This window comes from Epargyreus clarus, unplaced genomic scaffold, assembly GCF_041222505.1.
Source record: "Epargyreus clarus isolate Ecla_fem2 unplaced genomic scaffold, WU_Ecla_fem_2.2 ptg000009l, whole genome shotgun sequence".
NCBI lineage: Eukaryota > Metazoa > Arthropoda > Insecta > Lepidoptera > Hesperiidae > Epargyreus > Epargyreus clarus.
Genome location: NW_027332217.1, coordinates 2,844,737 through 2,862,534, shown reverse-complemented (window position 1 = coordinate 2,862,534; position 17,798 = coordinate 2,844,737). Strand labels below are relative to the sequence as shown.

The following is a 17,798-nucleotide window of genomic DNA, read 5'->3' as shown; positions in this document are numbered from 1 at the left end:
CTTTAAAATTTAGTAATAAAATAATTAAGTAATGACTAATAAACGATGTAATAAGTAAAATACATTAAGAATGTCATAAAAGATATGAATGTATAAAAATAGTAGAGATTTTGAAGTAAATCATTTTTTTAATCAACGAGAAAGTACCTAAAGATGAGGGCGTTCAGTAATCTAAAAACACGGGGAATTCATTGGCAGCAACTTATCAAGATGAATCTGCCTTAGCATTCATTTATTGTATATCTAGGAGAAATATAACATGGGTGTAATTAATATTGTATATGGGCATGGGTGTAATTAATATGTATTGTGTAATTTGCATAAAAAGTAATCAAGTTTAAATAATATAGAAAGGTCACTTGAAGTCACCAATGATTAATTACGGTACGGCATCTGGTATGCGTATAAATACTTCAATAATAATTTCTATTATTCAGTAGCGAGCAAAATGAACTGGCAATAGTTTTGTCGATTGTCTATTCATCGCTACTTGAGAATGAGGTTCGAAGTCGAGTTTTCACTTCGACTGCTTTAAATAAGTCTTGAATATTTTATAGAAACAGGCGATAAAATTTTTAACTTATCTTTTATAAAACTTTTTGGCCTATGACCGAAAATATTGCGAATACTTTTAGTAGTGTATGTTTCCCTGAATGTATGGACAACCCTGTCAGTCATGAATCCTAACACCCACTTACGTTTAGAAAATAATGAGAAATATATCGAAAAATTGGCTAGAAAACAATTAGTCTAATTTATGTTTCCTACATTCCCATGCATGTTGAGAGGTAAATAGTATTTTGAGAAAAATCGCCTTTTCTTTTACTTTGTTATATACCATTATTTTCCACAATTACATCCTTGTAAGCGAAATTATGGGATGTCGCGATGTATTACTTTATAAATATGTAGATTACTTTAAAATATAATAATCTGGAGACACGGCAGTGCCTCCGCAATTAGAACAAAAAAAAAAAAAGCGGCACGGCCGTAGCATTCTTTTCTCGAAGCAATTCAGGCTATTTTCGACCCCCTCCAACTTCGTTCTGGGTAAAGCTAAAAGCTTAATTTTTAAGGAACTATGCAAGCATTGCACAAAAACGGTATATTTCAAATTTCATTCAATTTGAACCAGGTACTTCTAGCAGACATGGAAACTTCAAATTTAGACTAAATTGCTTGAAATTGCTATAACGATAGAACACTAAAAAACACAACCGTGGCCAGTGGAGGTGGATTGCCCTCGCCGCGGCTTCCGCGCTTCCCGTCCATCACAGAAAGACGGCCATTTTCTTCCAGGCAACCTTTGGGTTTTACTGTGATATCGCAGGCGCACACAAACTACGTTTCGTGTAATTAATAGGGCGAACGAAGCAAGCCTTCTATAATTCGAAAATATTGCATGCTTTAAATCCCTTTTATGAAAAATCTACAACACCTTTGGAACTGGATTTGTTTTACATGATTGATATAACGTATTGCGAAGTCAATCTACTTATTTAAATCATAAAAGGCTTTTTAATATTGATATGGTTTCATAAGATGTTGTTAGGTTAACTAATTATGACAATTTACGACAGAAGGTCCCTTAGCAGGGACTTAATAAATTAATTGACTTGATAATACATGGATCTCAGAACTTTTTACGGTAGTAATACTAAGTTGTGAGACTTGCACGTTTTTTATAACGAGTTATTTTTTAGATGGCATCATATATTTTTGACGTTGATCAAAATTTCTTCTATGACTCTTTTAAGCATTTTTGATATTACTTGTAAGTTTGGATTTGACCATCCACGCCCAGTTAAAATTAATTTCCATGTATATTCAAGGTTTTCCATTGCCATTATTCCTTCATTGTCCAATAGTCACTCGTCCATTATGAAACTGTCTTTCTACCACATGTCACAGAGCACTAAGTCTCCCATTGTCATCAATGTCTATTGTATCTTAAGCTTTGTCAATCTCCACATTTCCGTACATGCATTAAATATATGACCAGAAATAGCTTAGCTTACTCTATCAATTTGAACCATCAATAATCTTCATTAATTGGCAAATACGAGTAAATGTAAATTTAAACAAAATGTTAATTGATCTCTACTATACCGTGTATTGAATAGTATAGATCAATTGAGGGTTCCATTTTTATCATTTACATGTTTACAAAAAGTAAACATATTTAGTGTTTCATTTTCTTATACTTGTCTTGACTTTATGCTACGTGAATTAAGTCATTAGTAATAGTTCTATTTCATCAGAAAATCTTATCAACAACCTTTCGGCCTTTTTCGACATTAACCGTTATGTTATGCGTTCTATGTAGAGTTTACCTACATCAAAATTAATTTAATGCATGCACGAAAATAAAAATTAATTCTTAATTTTTTACTCGACCTATCTCACGATTTAAATCGCTCTGTTAAATAATGTACTTGACACGAAGCGAAGATATTTATCACCTTTTATTCCGCTCTCTGGAACAAAATTCCAAAGAAGGAATAAATGGAAGTGAAATGGAACTTCAATTAATAACAACTGCGGAAGTTAACCGAAAGTAGGGAAAGGAAAGAATAAAATTCTAAGAAAGCTTTTGAACGAATCAATAAAGAAAGATAAAAGTGAAAAAAGAAGATCGAAGAACGAACAAAGAAGAAAGTAAGTACTTTAAATAGAAAATTTAAAGCTTAAGGTGCTGGTGAATTGGCCATAAAACTTGTTGTTCGTGATATTATTGGCAACTATAGTTTAATTGTATTTATGACGATAAAATAAATGTAGCTATGAGCACTATTGAAATATTGCTGGGCTACAAAATTTATCATCAACTCGTTTTTCTCTCAGGACAAAAAATATCCAGGCCGTACTCCAGCACACTGATTAAGTTCGGATTAATAGATTTCACAAACTTTCGCAGTATGAATTATGGAAGAACCACAGACTTTATTTACTTTGGTTATTGGGAATTTTTGTTATAAAAGATATTGAGGATCAAGTAAAAATATTTTATTATTTAATAATTTGAAGCAAGATATTAGAACCTTGTCATTATTAGTGTATCTGTTAGGGCAACGGCTTTATCCCTGTAGTTCCGGGACAAAAATAGGGCTACGGTATCCCCTGCCTGTCGTAAGAGGCGACTAAAAGGGGGCTTCTGGGGTTGTGGGCGGCAAGAGTGGGAGCTCGAACCGCCCAGCCAACGGCCCCGGGAAGGACGGCGGTATGTGTGGTCGCATACCGTCGTACGCACCAGACGGTGCGGTGAGCGATAAGCTCACCTGGGCGGAGCCCGACGGGGCAATGCGCTAAGAGGACTTCGGTTGCGTTCCTTTGGAGATCCCGGAGTCCTCTACGCAGCGCTGAGGACGGCCATCGGGGGGGTTTTAGTGCGGTAAGAGTCCCACATAACCCTGTGTCGCTCCCAAGGCATCGGGTACCTTTTGAAGGTTTCCCCCTCGTCAACAAAAAAAAAAAAATCTAGTAGCCATACGTTTCCAGGTAGAAATTAAATTGCACCAATTGTCGCCGAATCAGAATACTCCTAATATTATATTACTAGCGGAATATTATGCATTGTATTCAGAAATAACCATTTTGTACGATCTTTTTTTTTCTTTTGGTGACCATAAGATTCTTTAATTTCGTAACAATTGCCATATCCCATGTCATTTAGCACGATGTTGGTAAAATTTGGTAAGGATGGTTGACATTTTTATAAACTATATCGATTTTGCCCTAAAATATCAACATACGCAAACAAAACATTTTTCATAGTTCACAGATAATGCCATAACAAAAGACGATCAAATTTTGGTAACTTAATGAAATTCTGTTGCAAATATTGTGAGTACACAGTGGAATGTAATTTTGTCGACTTTCTCAAAGTTATTTCGCCTCAAAATTCACTTATTCGCCTCAAAATGCCAATAACAATTTTCGTAATAATAAACGTTCAAGTCACAACGGATTATGTTCCCAGAATTTCCTATTTATAGCTGATCGGGTCGCTTTGGTGACTATTTATGAAGTAATAAGCTTTGAAACACGCTTATATTTAAGGCCTTCAAAGAGGAATTCCTAAATTTATGTTATACCTGAATTTCTTGAATAAAGTTTCAGATATCTTTTTAAAAAATCAATATTTTTTTTAAACGTGGTAGAACCAATTTGTCCAAGGAAGTACTACCCATCAAGCGCGAAGCATTTCTGCCTATCACTTTTTGTTTCGGGTGCGGTTTCTATTTCTGAAGACTAAGATTCCCGCTTCATTTGTAACTCAGGCGGTATACCCTTCCACCGTACATGCCTTATAGCAGTGATATTAATCTACTGTGTGCTGGTTTTAAAAATGTATGGATAGCATGAAAGTTATTTGATTTCTACTTATTCATACCTATGATAATAGGTATCATCATCACGTAGGTCACTTAACAGAAAGTGACCAGTGTTTATGTCCATAATCCACTCAACATAGGATTTAAGTTCTGGTTGAGTTCGGTATAGATGCCTTGTTTCTCTTTACGACTTAAGTTAACATGCTTCGTATATCTCCTTTACTGTTTAAATTGTATATTATCCACATCTGAAATTAACGTCAGCACTTAACAACGCTGCAGTTAAATCCTGGTAAATGAAACTATACATTTAACGTAACTGCTCTTAAACCAGATATTGGCACTTAACCAAGCGACAAGCTTAACTGCCTATTCCGCTCCGCAATTACATCACAAAGTTAACTTCAGTGCTTAACATGAAAAGACCCATTTGCCACATTACTGTATCTTTGGCAAGGGAACTAATGGAGTTTGTTTCAATTTATGAAACAACATATCTGATTAAATACGAAGTGGTTTAAACAACACATTTTATTAAAAGTGACCTATTTGGTAGATCAAAACTGTAGTAAACGAGAATGAATTCTATCTGATGGTAAGTGGTCACTGACATTTGTAATTAATCCCAAAAAGGACAGAAATTCTAGCTTCAGTCGGTCACAGTTGAGTCTTTATTCCTAAGGACTAAGCTTTAAGCAAGCGTATTGCTCTAACTCTTTTTGTTTACGAGGGGGAACCCTTCAAAAGGTACCCGGTGTCGTGGGAGCGACGTAGGGTTATGTGGGATTCTTACCGCACTAAAACCCCCCCGGTGGCCGTCCTCGGCGCTGCGTAGAGGGCTCCGGGATCTCCAAAAGAACGCAACCGGAGCCCTCTTAGTGCGTTGCCCCGTCGGGCTCCGCCCAGGTGAGCTTGGCGCTCGCCACACCGTCTGGTGAGTACGACGGTATGTGACTACACATACCGCCGTCCTACCCGGGGCCGCTGGCTGGGCGGTTCGAGCTCCTACTCTTGCCACCTGCAACACCGGAAGCCCCCTTTTAGTCACATCTTACGACAGGCAGGGGATACCGTAGCCCTATTCTGGTCCCGAAACTACAGGGACAATTGCTCTAACCCTATCATTCAAACAAGAAAACAGCAGCGCATGCCACACATACCCAGAACAAAGAGCGGCGTAACTTGTTTCAATAAATGTTTTAATCCGAATTGACTGTGCTGTCAATTCATAATAAAATATGAAGGGTTTATGACGAAAACAATCATGCAATCGAAAAACACACAAAGAATCCGTTTTGGAAACCAATTTTATTATCACAATTTATATAGATGCTACGTATTCAATATCTCGGTCTACAATAAATGGGCAGGTCCAAGCTTCTAGATTCTTATTTATTGGCACATCGTTGATGGATTTGGCTATAAACGCAATTTATTTAGGATTTTAGGAAAGCCATTTGTTCAGGTATTACCAACATTACCTGAAGCTACGCTGCAATTTCTCTACTGAGGACCACAAATTCTACTTCGAATGCGGCTAGAAAATTATAGCCTGTGCCTAGCTAGAGAGACTTGAAATGATAGCGTAGCGATTTATATGTTTCTATTATTTCTGTATAGTAATTTAAAATTCAGCCATTTTCATGAGATAAACTGAGTACTATGTAAAAGAGAAAGTCTGAACATACATTTTTTTGCCAAAATTAAATAATGTACATTCCAAGAATAACATATTGCTAAGGTGCGTTGGTAAAAAGAAAAAAATCTTTTTGCACACTTTTACGTAACCTCTGTGTTTATTTCTAAACTGCATACAAAAGTAATGAAAATGTATGATTGATACTGCTGATATTAGGCTGAGTGAAATACGGCCATGTAGTGGTTATAAATCACTAAGAGTTTTACCACCTTCATTTACAATGCAAACAGGAAAATACGACACGTCCTCATTGCCCACTCAAAACTCAAACAGAAAAACAACTCGAAACAATACGAACACTGTGACAATACCACAGTTTACCCCAGCTTTATAATGCGGTATGCCCACCTCTCGTTTTAGTCTCATAACTTTTTTAGGGTATTCCTAATAGAAGAAAGCAGTGTTTGACATCGATATTATTAGGCAGAAATGGGTAGAGCAGTCTGATGCCACCGGAGTTGAATCACTAAAGGCCCCGCCAAACAGAACGCGTATTTTAATCAAATCAAATCAAATCATTTATCTATGCAAGAACATAGTATTTTACAAGGATCTTAAATCTATAACAATTGTCTTATGTTCTACCACATTGGGCGTGCAAAATTTATGTATCTTGTTCATTATTACATGGAAAGTCAAATATATGTCATACAGGAATCATCAAAATTAAAATTACATAATTAGCGCCGCATTTTAGCGCCGCGCTAGGCGTTAGCGCTAGAAGAAAATCCTGACGTCACGCTCTAGCGTCTAGTTGTGTTGTACTGGGTTATTACTGAGCGGTCCCACAGAGTACGCGTACTCGTACGCTTGTCATACGGCGCTCGGCGTTCTTGTCGCCGGGCGTTGTACTTTTTACAGATTTGCGTACAAGCGTCATTGTATGAGAAAAATTACGCGCGGGCACACGAGTACGCGCGTAGGCGTACGCGCTCTGTGTGACTGCTTACTAGTAACTCAGTACAATACAACTCGGCGGCGTCAGGATTTACTCCTAGCGCTAACGCCCTAGCGCGGCGCTAGAATACACCTGATACATTTTTTTTTATAATAATGAAGTAGCAAACCAACAATCCATGGACATCTGTAATCATTCCCAATAAAATTAGAGACTTATGTGAGGTCGGCCATAGACACGTTGCTACGCCTGAAGACATGCGACGTCTCGGATAAGTTCGTCTCCCTTACCATGCCCTTCAAAGTGGAAACGATGATGGTATTAGCTAAAAATATATATGTATACCTCCGGAGTTGAACCACTAAAAGTTTTACACCTTCATAATATACAAAGCGAACGGGAAAACACGACACGTCCTTAGTGTCCACTCAAAATTCAAACACAAAACTAAATATACACAAAACTGAAAACAATACAAGCACCGTGACAATGTACCAGTTTTATAATTCGGTACACCCACCCCGCTTTAGTGGCATGAACTTTTTGTTAAACATATCCCACTGAGCTCGGCACGAAGTGTTTGTTAAAAAGAGCTTCAAAAGAGTGGTACAAAACATGTTCGGGTGGAATAAAAAGCGTTTGTTGAAAAGCCAGGCACGTTTTCACTGCGGTTCTTCCTGAGTTAAACTTGGACATTTAAAAATAATTCTTTGCTTTTCGACGTGGTGACTGCCACACTTGGATATTTCAAATCAATCCTAGACAAGATTAGAGTAATATCTGAGGTCAGACATAGATAAGTTGGAATACCTCGGATAAGTATGGCCTATTACAATGCCTTCTAAACCGGAATGTAATAACGTTGAAGAGATGTTATTAAACAGAAATAGGTGTGGCAGTCTTGCCACTGAGTTGAAATACTAAGAGCTGCTTACCACTTACTGTACAAGGTAAACAGCGAAATTACGGCCTTTCCTCAGTGTCCACACAAAACTCAAACACTAAAAACAAATACACACAAAAAACTCAAAACAAAACAAACACCGTGACAATGTACCAGTTTTATAATTCAGTAAACCCACCTCGCTTTAGTCGCATGAACTTTTTGTTAAACATATCCCACTGAGCTCAGCACGAAGTGTTTGTTAAAAAGAGCCTCAAAAGAGTGGTACAAAACATGTTGGGGTTGAACAAAAAGCGTTTGTTGAAAAGCCGAGTTTTCAGTGCGGTTCGTCCCGAGTTGTACTTGGTTTGAAAATAATTCTAAAATGGTGGCGAAAGGATCGGGAAAGTAATCGTATCTAATCGTCGGCTTTATCCTTTTTATTTGTGGTTCTGAAATGCACTGTTATTTTTACCTGCATATTGAATGATTTCGTTGTTATGCGAAACCTTCAAGGGTAAAATAACTTGGTATATCTATGTGGTATGATTTTTTGTAATAACAAAAACCTACATCTTATGGTACATTTACATACAAGAAGAGAATTTTCCAGAAGCTCCGACTTGCTCCGAAATTTGACAATTGCTCGTAAGTAGAAATAGTTAAATGTCAAATTTTGATAAGCAAAACATTGGATAGATTGATTATTAAAAACGGGCTTCTTCAAGGGTAGTGACACATGTTTGGCCCATAAGTTATATTATGTCCATATTTCAATTAGCGACAAGGATCACTTGTGTTCAGTGTTTTTCAGGTGTTCCATTTATCCGTCAGTATTTCTACATACACTTTTGCAAAGTTAAAAATTCTTTATAACGTAAAATGTTCGCGGAATAAAGCCCACATATGCCTCGGAGTAAACAAACACGCACCTAACAGAGCTCACATGTGACAATACCACACGCCCGACCCCTATACAAAATATAATTTTCTGAACCGACCAGTTGTTGGAGAGTTTACAAAACTTTTTTATTTACTGAATGATCACCAATGGTCACCAAATTGTTCGTTCGATACCTAAGGTAGAAATAAGGGGAGTTTTGTTAAAATATATAGCATTATGCGTTATGCACATTTCGTTACGAATGCAACATGAATGCAAATCGGCAAAAAAAGCAAAAAAAATATAGGATTTTTAATAAAAAAATATCAGATCCAAATCCACTAATTAATTTTACATAATCTTAGTCTTGATTTTCTATTAACTTTATGTATGAGATTGTATATTTTATTAGAATATACCACTTGTGTAGTTTCATAGTAAATCGCTGTGCATATGCCCGTAAAACAATAAAATTGACTTACTAATAATTTGATATGATTATGATTAATTACTAATACAAGTAATATCATGATCTACTAGTACTTTAAAACTTCAGTAGAGCAGGCATTTAAATAAACCAAGTATGAGGAATTATGGAACAAAGCCACCTTAATGTTCACGAAAAACAAGAAAGATACAAGGAAGGTACGATAAAAAATACATCCAACGGTAACAATGGACCACAGCAAGCCCCGGCTTTGTACGATATAATTTTCTCACTGAAAAGCGTACGGCCATCGTGTTCGCAGTTTGCACAAAACCTTTATTTGCCCACTAGTGCAGAGTTTGATAAAAAAAGACCTAAGCCTTAAAGAGTACGTTTGATAAAACGTGTGTACCTCTTTGAGCGGTTTTTGAAATTTTACAGAGGAAATTTTGATCTTGTTATTTCATATTAAGTGTGTGCAAAGTCCGCCACAATTGACTCAACTGGTTTTCGAAATGTTTGTAACAAGCTTACAACACCTTATTTTGACTTAAAAAGAACTATTTGTATCGCTAATATAGTTAGTGCAAACTTTAATTTTAATTAATTAATTTAAATTTATGCAAGAGTCAAAATTTTCCCAGAAGTTTTTGTAATTATAGAGTAAACTATAAGTACATAATGTAAAAATATTGTGTCACTGGTTTTAAAATACTCATTTCCAAGTATGTCTCTTCAATAGGATGAGTAATAAAGTAGAGAATTGTTGTAAAAAGAAAAACAAGAAAAATCTGAGTGCTTAAAAACATAGCATATGTTACTCTAACGTTTGCACTAACTATATTACTAAAGATTGCACTAACTATATTAGATCATGATAATAGTTACTCTTACAATTCAGACGACAACTCATAATTTGTTAAAATCTGCAAACTCTTTGGGCTTTAAGACTCAATGTCAATGAATAAGATAAGATACGCTTAAGAAACATTGCCCTCCCCAGTCGAGTAAAAAGGGTAAAACCATAAAAAGTTTAATAAAAAGCACATTCATTTAAATACTGTCACGTTATGCCACGATGTACAGGACGCATAAAGAAAAGCAATATGATCTTTTTCGTGCGTAGGTAATAGAGATTTGAGAAATATTAATGTGGGTCCTTACGTAACGAGACCTTTCCGTTACGTGACACTACGCACGCAGATTTAGAAGGTGGCACGTGTATGTACAAAGGTCTTATTTCATCAAAATATAGTGGAGATTATTATTTATTGAATATTAACTAAAATGTATGTTTGATTAAAATAAAAAAATCGGATTTATTCATAGAATTAAAAAACTTCAAAGGTACTTATTGCGGAATCAAATAAGTCTAAAACATTACAAAATGTTTGTATAAGAAATTTTTTTTTTTTGTATATTACCATTGTTCTTTGTTTCCATGTTTTTTGTTGTCATCTTGTTAAAATTTCATTGGGTGAAGCGAATTTCATTGTTTTCTCATTATTTACTGTTTTCCGTTACCATCAAAAATAGTCTCTGAAAAGTACATATAAAGTAAGAATAAGAACATACTGAGAGCTGAGTAAGAACCCAATAACGAAATTACAATACTTTGACACAATAATAAAACCTTCGTAAGATTATTTATTATTTCGCTGAGTCGAGTGAGAAATAGAGCGCAACGTCTTTTTTGTATGTAATATTGAGTTGGAAATAATAATGTAAGTAGGTCTCCAATGTACAGAGAAAAATATGACAGGCAAATGGAAACATTTTTAATTAAATTGAAGTTATGTCGTGGGTATGGACTTGGTACATGGTTAGCATGCAGATTTATAAAATGACATCATAACTAGATATAGTTCTATAATTAAAGTTGGTGTGTCTAAATATGATAGAATCCTTCATGATTTGCCTTCCGAGAGTCTATTTGATAGCACAGTCAAACGCTGCTTTTAGTTTGAAGGTTTTTGTTAGCGAGACACACGGATATGAGGCATTCCAACCCATCAGTCCGAAATGACCTTAACATTATTCCCGGTTGTTTAAGTCATATTCACGGACGGCAGTTACTAATTGCTATTAAGAAGACTACAGGCCTGATTGCTACTTTAATTTCTTATAAAACCGAATCTAGCATAAGCCATTTCCATTAATGTATGATCAAAACATAAAAATCTAGCAAATAATACATTTTTTATATCAATATAAGACATATAGTATACGAGCATGCAGTCCACCTGATGGTTAGTGGTTACTGCCGCCTATGAATTTATGTAATCAACGCCAGATAAAATTAGATATTTCTACCTGCGGAATAAGCTGGAACGCCTCGAAAAGTATGTCTCCCTTACCACACCCTTCAAACCAGAACTCAGCAACTTGACACTACTGTTAATAAGTAGAAATAGGTGTGGGGGTGGTGCCGCCGGAGTTGAACCACAAAGGGTTCTACCTTTAAAACATATATAGAATAACGTAGCTTTATAGTGACACTATGTACCGCACTAATGCATCCTCCAAACCTGTTAGAAAGGTATATCGACGTGTCAGGTAACGCTTCGTTACCCTAACTAAAAGGGACGCGGGAAATATTAATTCGGGTGTTTCGTAACGAGAACTTCATATGACGCAGGGTTGTCAGTTCAATTTGACAAAGATGTGGGTTAGAGAGGCTGATTGAATTATTCATATGTGCGACGTAAATAAAGATGTCTTCGATATATTTTTTATTTCGTTTTCAGTTCTACTTAAGGTTGGTTGAATGAGAGTATAATTTGTATTGATCGTGCGTAAATGGGCTGTATTGTGTTTTCGCGTAGTAATACATTCGATTTATATTCATACTAACGGAATGATTGTTTGAACGTAAACTAGTTATTTATGAGAGGTATTATAACTATTTGCGTAACAAAAAAAATTTTGAAGTATTAAACACGTCATCAGCTTAACACTTATGAATAAGTTCATCATAAGGATTTATTACGCGGGCGATTCCAAGTTCGTTCTCCGATACGGTAAAGATAAAATGAGATCTAATGATGAATTAGACAACAGTCACTTTGTCTGGGATTCAAATTCTGTAAAGGAAATCCTATTGTTTAAAGTTAGGTACATACGCCGTATCCAATAACTAATTACAGACAAACTGGTGTAGGAAATAACAAATATTTAAGATAATTCCATAAATTCTCAAAAACTTTGTCTAGCAGTGGGGAATTAAAATGATGTTATGATGATTAAGCGATGATAATGAAAATATAGAATTATATTACTATTCTGTTTCGCAGTATCGGCACATGTTTTTAATAAAATATCCAAAACACACACACAGAGAATTGAAGGACAAGCACGGTTACTTAAGAGAAGTATCCATTTATTTATTGTAACAAATGTAACCACCGATAGCTATAAAGAACCATGACAACTTTAGTGCAAAACAGAAATAAATTTAATAAGAATCGCTTTAAATTCCGCATTAAGTAAAGGTAAGATCGACCTTCATCAATTCACCAACCCTACCGAATGTTACATAATGTTTCGCCCTCATATTAAATATCTGCCCACATGTGGCTTTCCGAGCCGAATATTATATGATTACGACTTGTTAAGACTTCTTTGTTATTAGTTATTAGAAAGGTAATATACTGGTTTAATGATTTATACTCATCTCTTAAGATTTACTGTGTTGTGGGTGTTATTACATACAAATACTACATATTTTAATATGTAACTACTACTGCCGCCCATGGATATCTGTAATCGACTCCAGATAGGATTAGATATTCGTACCTGAGGTCGGCCACAGATGCGCCGCTACGCTAATCTACGTCTAAGCTGGAACGCTTCGGAAAAGTATGTCTCCCTTACCACACCCTTCAAACCAGAACACAGCAGCGCTTAACACTGCTGTTATAAGGCAGAAATAGGTGTGGTGGTGATGCCGCCTGGGTCGAACCACAAAGGGTCCTACCACCTTAAAAAAAAATCTATACTTGCTATACACCGTTTCTTTATTGTCCATATTTCGACTCGCTGCATTGATCGTGGTCACGATGAAACTACGATGTCGGGAGGAGCCGATGACATATTGACCGTTGGAAAATGAACAAAAAACAAAAACGAACTAGGCATAGGGTCTATAGATAAATCTATCACCAGTACTTGTCAATCAGTTTCCGTCCTGCCATAATTTAATCTAAAGATAATTGTAGAGACAGGAATGGATAATTAAGTTCATCATTAATGTGGATAGCCCTGACGAAAATGTAGACCTAATTTACTTTTGAGACCACATGTTACTTTTTGAAATATTTCTTTTACCGGATCTTGCTGCCAACCTTTTTATGTTACATTTCTGGATGTTGATCTCTTTCTCTCTCATAACCGACAGGAGGTGTGTTTTGAGGATAGAGATGTATTGTGGAGGAGGTATGGAGAGAAAAGAGTTCCACTGATTGTGTCGAATGTATTTAAGTCGCATTAGGCAGCGACATTTTTAAGTTCTCTGCATATATAATACAAGGGTACAATTGTGGTAAAAACGAAAATAACCGATAAACGCACCTACTAAATATGGACGCGCGTATATTAGACACTGGCGGTCACTGTGGGCAGGACTTCACCCAATATTGCTTAAAGTGGTTCGAGAACGGATTACCGCGTTCTTGCTAAATATGCCTTCTAAAGCGTTTTATAAATTGTTTCCATCCAGGGTACAAAGTACCCACAACTTAGATTTTTGTGTTATTCGCTAGCGGTTAAACGCGACCATCGCAGATACGCCAAGCATCACATATTTAATATCTTTCCGCTTGCGGATTCCACTGTTCTTATATTCCGTTATCTACAGTAATATTACCGTGTAGTTTATTTCTTTGTTGGGTACAAAAGACCAAGCGGTAAGTAAGGGTTTCGAAGTTGTGAAATAAATTGCTCCTTTTTGTAATGCGACGTTCACTGTTACAATAAATTCAACTTTATTTACTTCGAAGGGTTTTGTAGTTGAAGAACTCTATATTATCTTCTTTTTATTCGTATTTTATTTTGTGAAGACGTCTATTTTGACTGAAGTGGGAATTATTTAAGCTCTTTTGTTGTATCATTGTATAAATATTTTATGGATTGTAGCCACTACTAAGAAATAAGTTAGACTAAAAGATTATAATAATATGCTACTTCTGGACGCTTATTTATATGGACGACAACGGTACGACAAGGTACGGATGCTGTCAGAACTGTCAGGTCTGTCAGAGCCAGCTGTAGACACAAAGTTATTTAGATGTAAAACTAACCTGTAAAACGACGTATATGTATGAAATCAAGCGTGCCAGTTTTTTGTCTTATTGATCTTACAAAGGAGAACTATCTGAGATAAATCATCGAATGTCTTGAAATCTTGTAAATATCTTAGAGAGATAGATAAATCGAAAACTCTAATCAATACTCAGCATTGCATCGATCTACAGTCATCACATTTTGACACATGCCATCGCTACGGCACTAAGCATGTGATATACAGATCGATACCTAACCAAAGAAACAGATTTTTACGACAAATCGATTACAACTCCGTATCGTATTGTATAGATTACTGAATATTTTGTAAACAGAATATTTGTTTAATATTTTTCTAAATCATCTAAAGATTTAATAAAAAGAAGAAAATAATATTAATCATTCTGTAATTTAAAACTGTAATCATTTTCAGAAGTTAATCTTATATCAAAGCATCGTTCGTATCGTAACCTGTATTTATTTTTTTCATTTGATCATTCAAAAAGTAACATAGTCTCGATTATTTTATGTTGTTTGATGAAAAAGGGATGAATAATTAATTCTATGTTTCGATTATATGAAAGTTATTTGATTATGGTTGCTTCCGAATGGTTTGAAACCGCAAGTTCTAGCCGTAAATGGTTGTAAACTGCTTACTACAAAGTTAGTCCAAAACATTTTCCATTAGGATGGCATGTATCAAAATGGGCCTATTAAATTGTGACCACTATAATAAAGTCCACTTTGGATAGTAGGTAATATTAAAAAAACCAATAACAGACTGTACATTACTGTACAATTTGTTATCTATAAGAGCTTTGGTTTACGTTTTGATACGCGAAATACCTTTTAGTACCAAAAGTACATACACTTGTGTTGATTTACCGTTGCCGTGCCGTGTCGTCGTCCCAATAAAGAAGCGCCCAATGAGCGTGCGCGAGAGCGACTAAAAATCGCGCCGCTTGTCGCTCCGCTCGTCACTTAGCCCAAATCCATGGCCGAGTTGTAAGGGCCGTCTATAAAGTAACGACATTATTATGACATTGTTAAAGCTAATGAAGTAACATTATTATGTTCTTTGTTTCAGAGTAAAACACTAGACTTAGCTCTAGTATCTATATACAGAGGGGGCATGGAACTGGCATCAGTCAGTCAGTACTCCGGTTCACCTTACAATACTACAGATAGGTAAGTTATTACTTAGTACACATTAATTACTGATGGAATCTTATTGTGGTGTGTGTGGTGTGTAATATGTTAAGTGCTAATACAAAATATAGTCACTCTACTAATTAAAGCTGTCTGTCACCAGTCTTTACCCGAAAGCCTCAAAAGGAGCGTAATGTTTTTTTGTGGCATATGTATATCCCATTCTTTACCACTTTTGATTGATGGAATTAAACATTGGATGTGTCGGTGGATTCATCAAATTGCTAGGAGGGGATAGGCATAGGTAGCATAGCATAAGTTATCTTCAAACAAAAATAACAGAAACTATGTAATTATTATGAAAACTAAATACATGACTGCCAAAAAATATAGCCTATACGCTGTACCTACTGTGTTCTGGATTGAAGGGCGTGGTAAGGGAGACACACTTATTTGAGGTTGTTTAAAGATGTGTGTGGGCGGCAGTAACCATTTACATCAGGTGGACTGCATGCTACTTCTATAATATAAAAAGGGAAACTTAGGTGTAATCTATATAATTCGGTAAACATAGTTAAGAACTATGTTTACCGAATTATATAGATTACAAACGATTAACATTTTTTTGAAATGAGAAAAAAATGTTAATCGTTTTCCATATTGCAAACATGGTTGCTCTGCTCAATAAAAATGTGCTGTTCTATATAATTTCCAAAGCCAAACTGAACCATCGGCTAGTAGAAATATAATATGGGGTTTGAATTGGTTCCATACAAACACATTCAGAGCATTTATGAAAACGCATAGTTTGTCGAACGCTCACTTCGCGATCACTCTTGACTCGTCCAAACATCGATCAATTAAAAACTCAACCTATTTTTGTAGACACTCAACCGTAAAAAAATTTGCAGAAAAATATAACCGACTTCTATGTCACTATTAAGTAAAAAATAATTGAAACAAATGTTGGTTTAGTACATATTTCTGAAGTCGATGTAAATGCCCTTGCGTAATTTATATCGTTGTTGTGTTGATACATTTATATCCTTCCGTAAGAATTGTTATATTTAGGTAAATACCGTTAACCGGTTTTTTTTCACTGCAAACATGGTTGCCCTGCTCAATATAAATGTACTTTTCGATAAAATTTCCAAAGCCAAACTGAACCAATGGCTAGTAGAAATATAATATGGCTTTTGAATTGGTTCCATACAAACACATTCATAGAATTTATGTAACGCATCGTTTGTCGAACGCTCACTTTGCGATCACTCTTGACTCGTCCAAACATCAATCAATTAAAAACTCAACCTATTTTTGTAGAAACTCAACCGTAAAAATATAACGTAGTGCTGAAGGCTATATTTTAATTGTTTTATGCCGCTCAAAATGGGCAATGACACGTGGAATTTCGAATTAATATTTCGATTCTATTCTATTTTTAGTTTATTTCGCGTGTCATATTATAAAAGCTATTGGCAGTTGAAATACGTAAAGCTATCAATTTCAATATTTGTTGAAATTTTAAACTAATTGTGAACTTTTTATTTTTAAACTATGAGGGTTTTACCTTAATTGGTGTAGAAATTTGATATAGTTTATTATATTAAATTTAGTGCACGTGCACCGTTGCCTATTTCTGCCTCATACCAGCCATGGTAAGGGCTGCTATGTTTTGGTTTGGAGGGCGCTAAATCGAAGATTCCAAACTTAGTCTTCAAGCAATGATTATGTGAGTGAACTCAGGTTGGACTTCAACACTGGGCTTCATTTTTATAGATGACCAAGGGTCATCAATAAAGGTGGTAGAACCCTTTGTGGTTCGACTCCGGCGGCACCACCGCTACACCTATTTCTGTCTAATAACAGCAGTGCTAGGCGCTGCTGTGTTCCGTTTTGAAGGATGTGGTAAGGGATACATACTTTTCCGAGGCGCTCCAGCTTGGCCCTCAAGGGTAGCAGCGCATCTGTGGCCGACCTCAGGTAGATCTGGGGTTGATTACAGATGTCCATGGGCGATAGTAGCTATTTACCATGAGGTGGACTGCATGCTCGTCTGCTACACCTATATTATAAAAAAAAACAGGTTGCCACCAAGAGGACTGCATATTCTTCTGTTACTTGAATTTCATGAAATAATTATAGTAGCGCTTACCACTGCGCATATGCGGGAACTGGTATAGCGGTAATGTCAAAGTCTAAATATGAAGGGTATTACCACCTTTTAATTCTAAGAAGAAACCCA

General features: G+C 35.8%; 1 protein-coding gene across 2 annotated transcripts in view; it reads left to right on the top strand.

Annotated features, from left to right (window-relative positions):
* Positions 1 to 17,798, top strand: part of LOC140744765 (uncharacterized) — an 81,618-nt gene that overhangs the window by 35,332 nt on the left and 28,488 nt on the right. For both annotated transcript variants that reach the window (XM_073076417.1, XM_073076418.1), the window contains one exon: positions 15,492 to 15,592. In XM_073076417.1, coding sequence (XP_072932518.1) covers positions 15,492 to 15,592 — 101 coding nt within the window. The remainder of the gene's footprint in view (positions 1 to 15,491; positions 15,593 to 17,798) is intronic.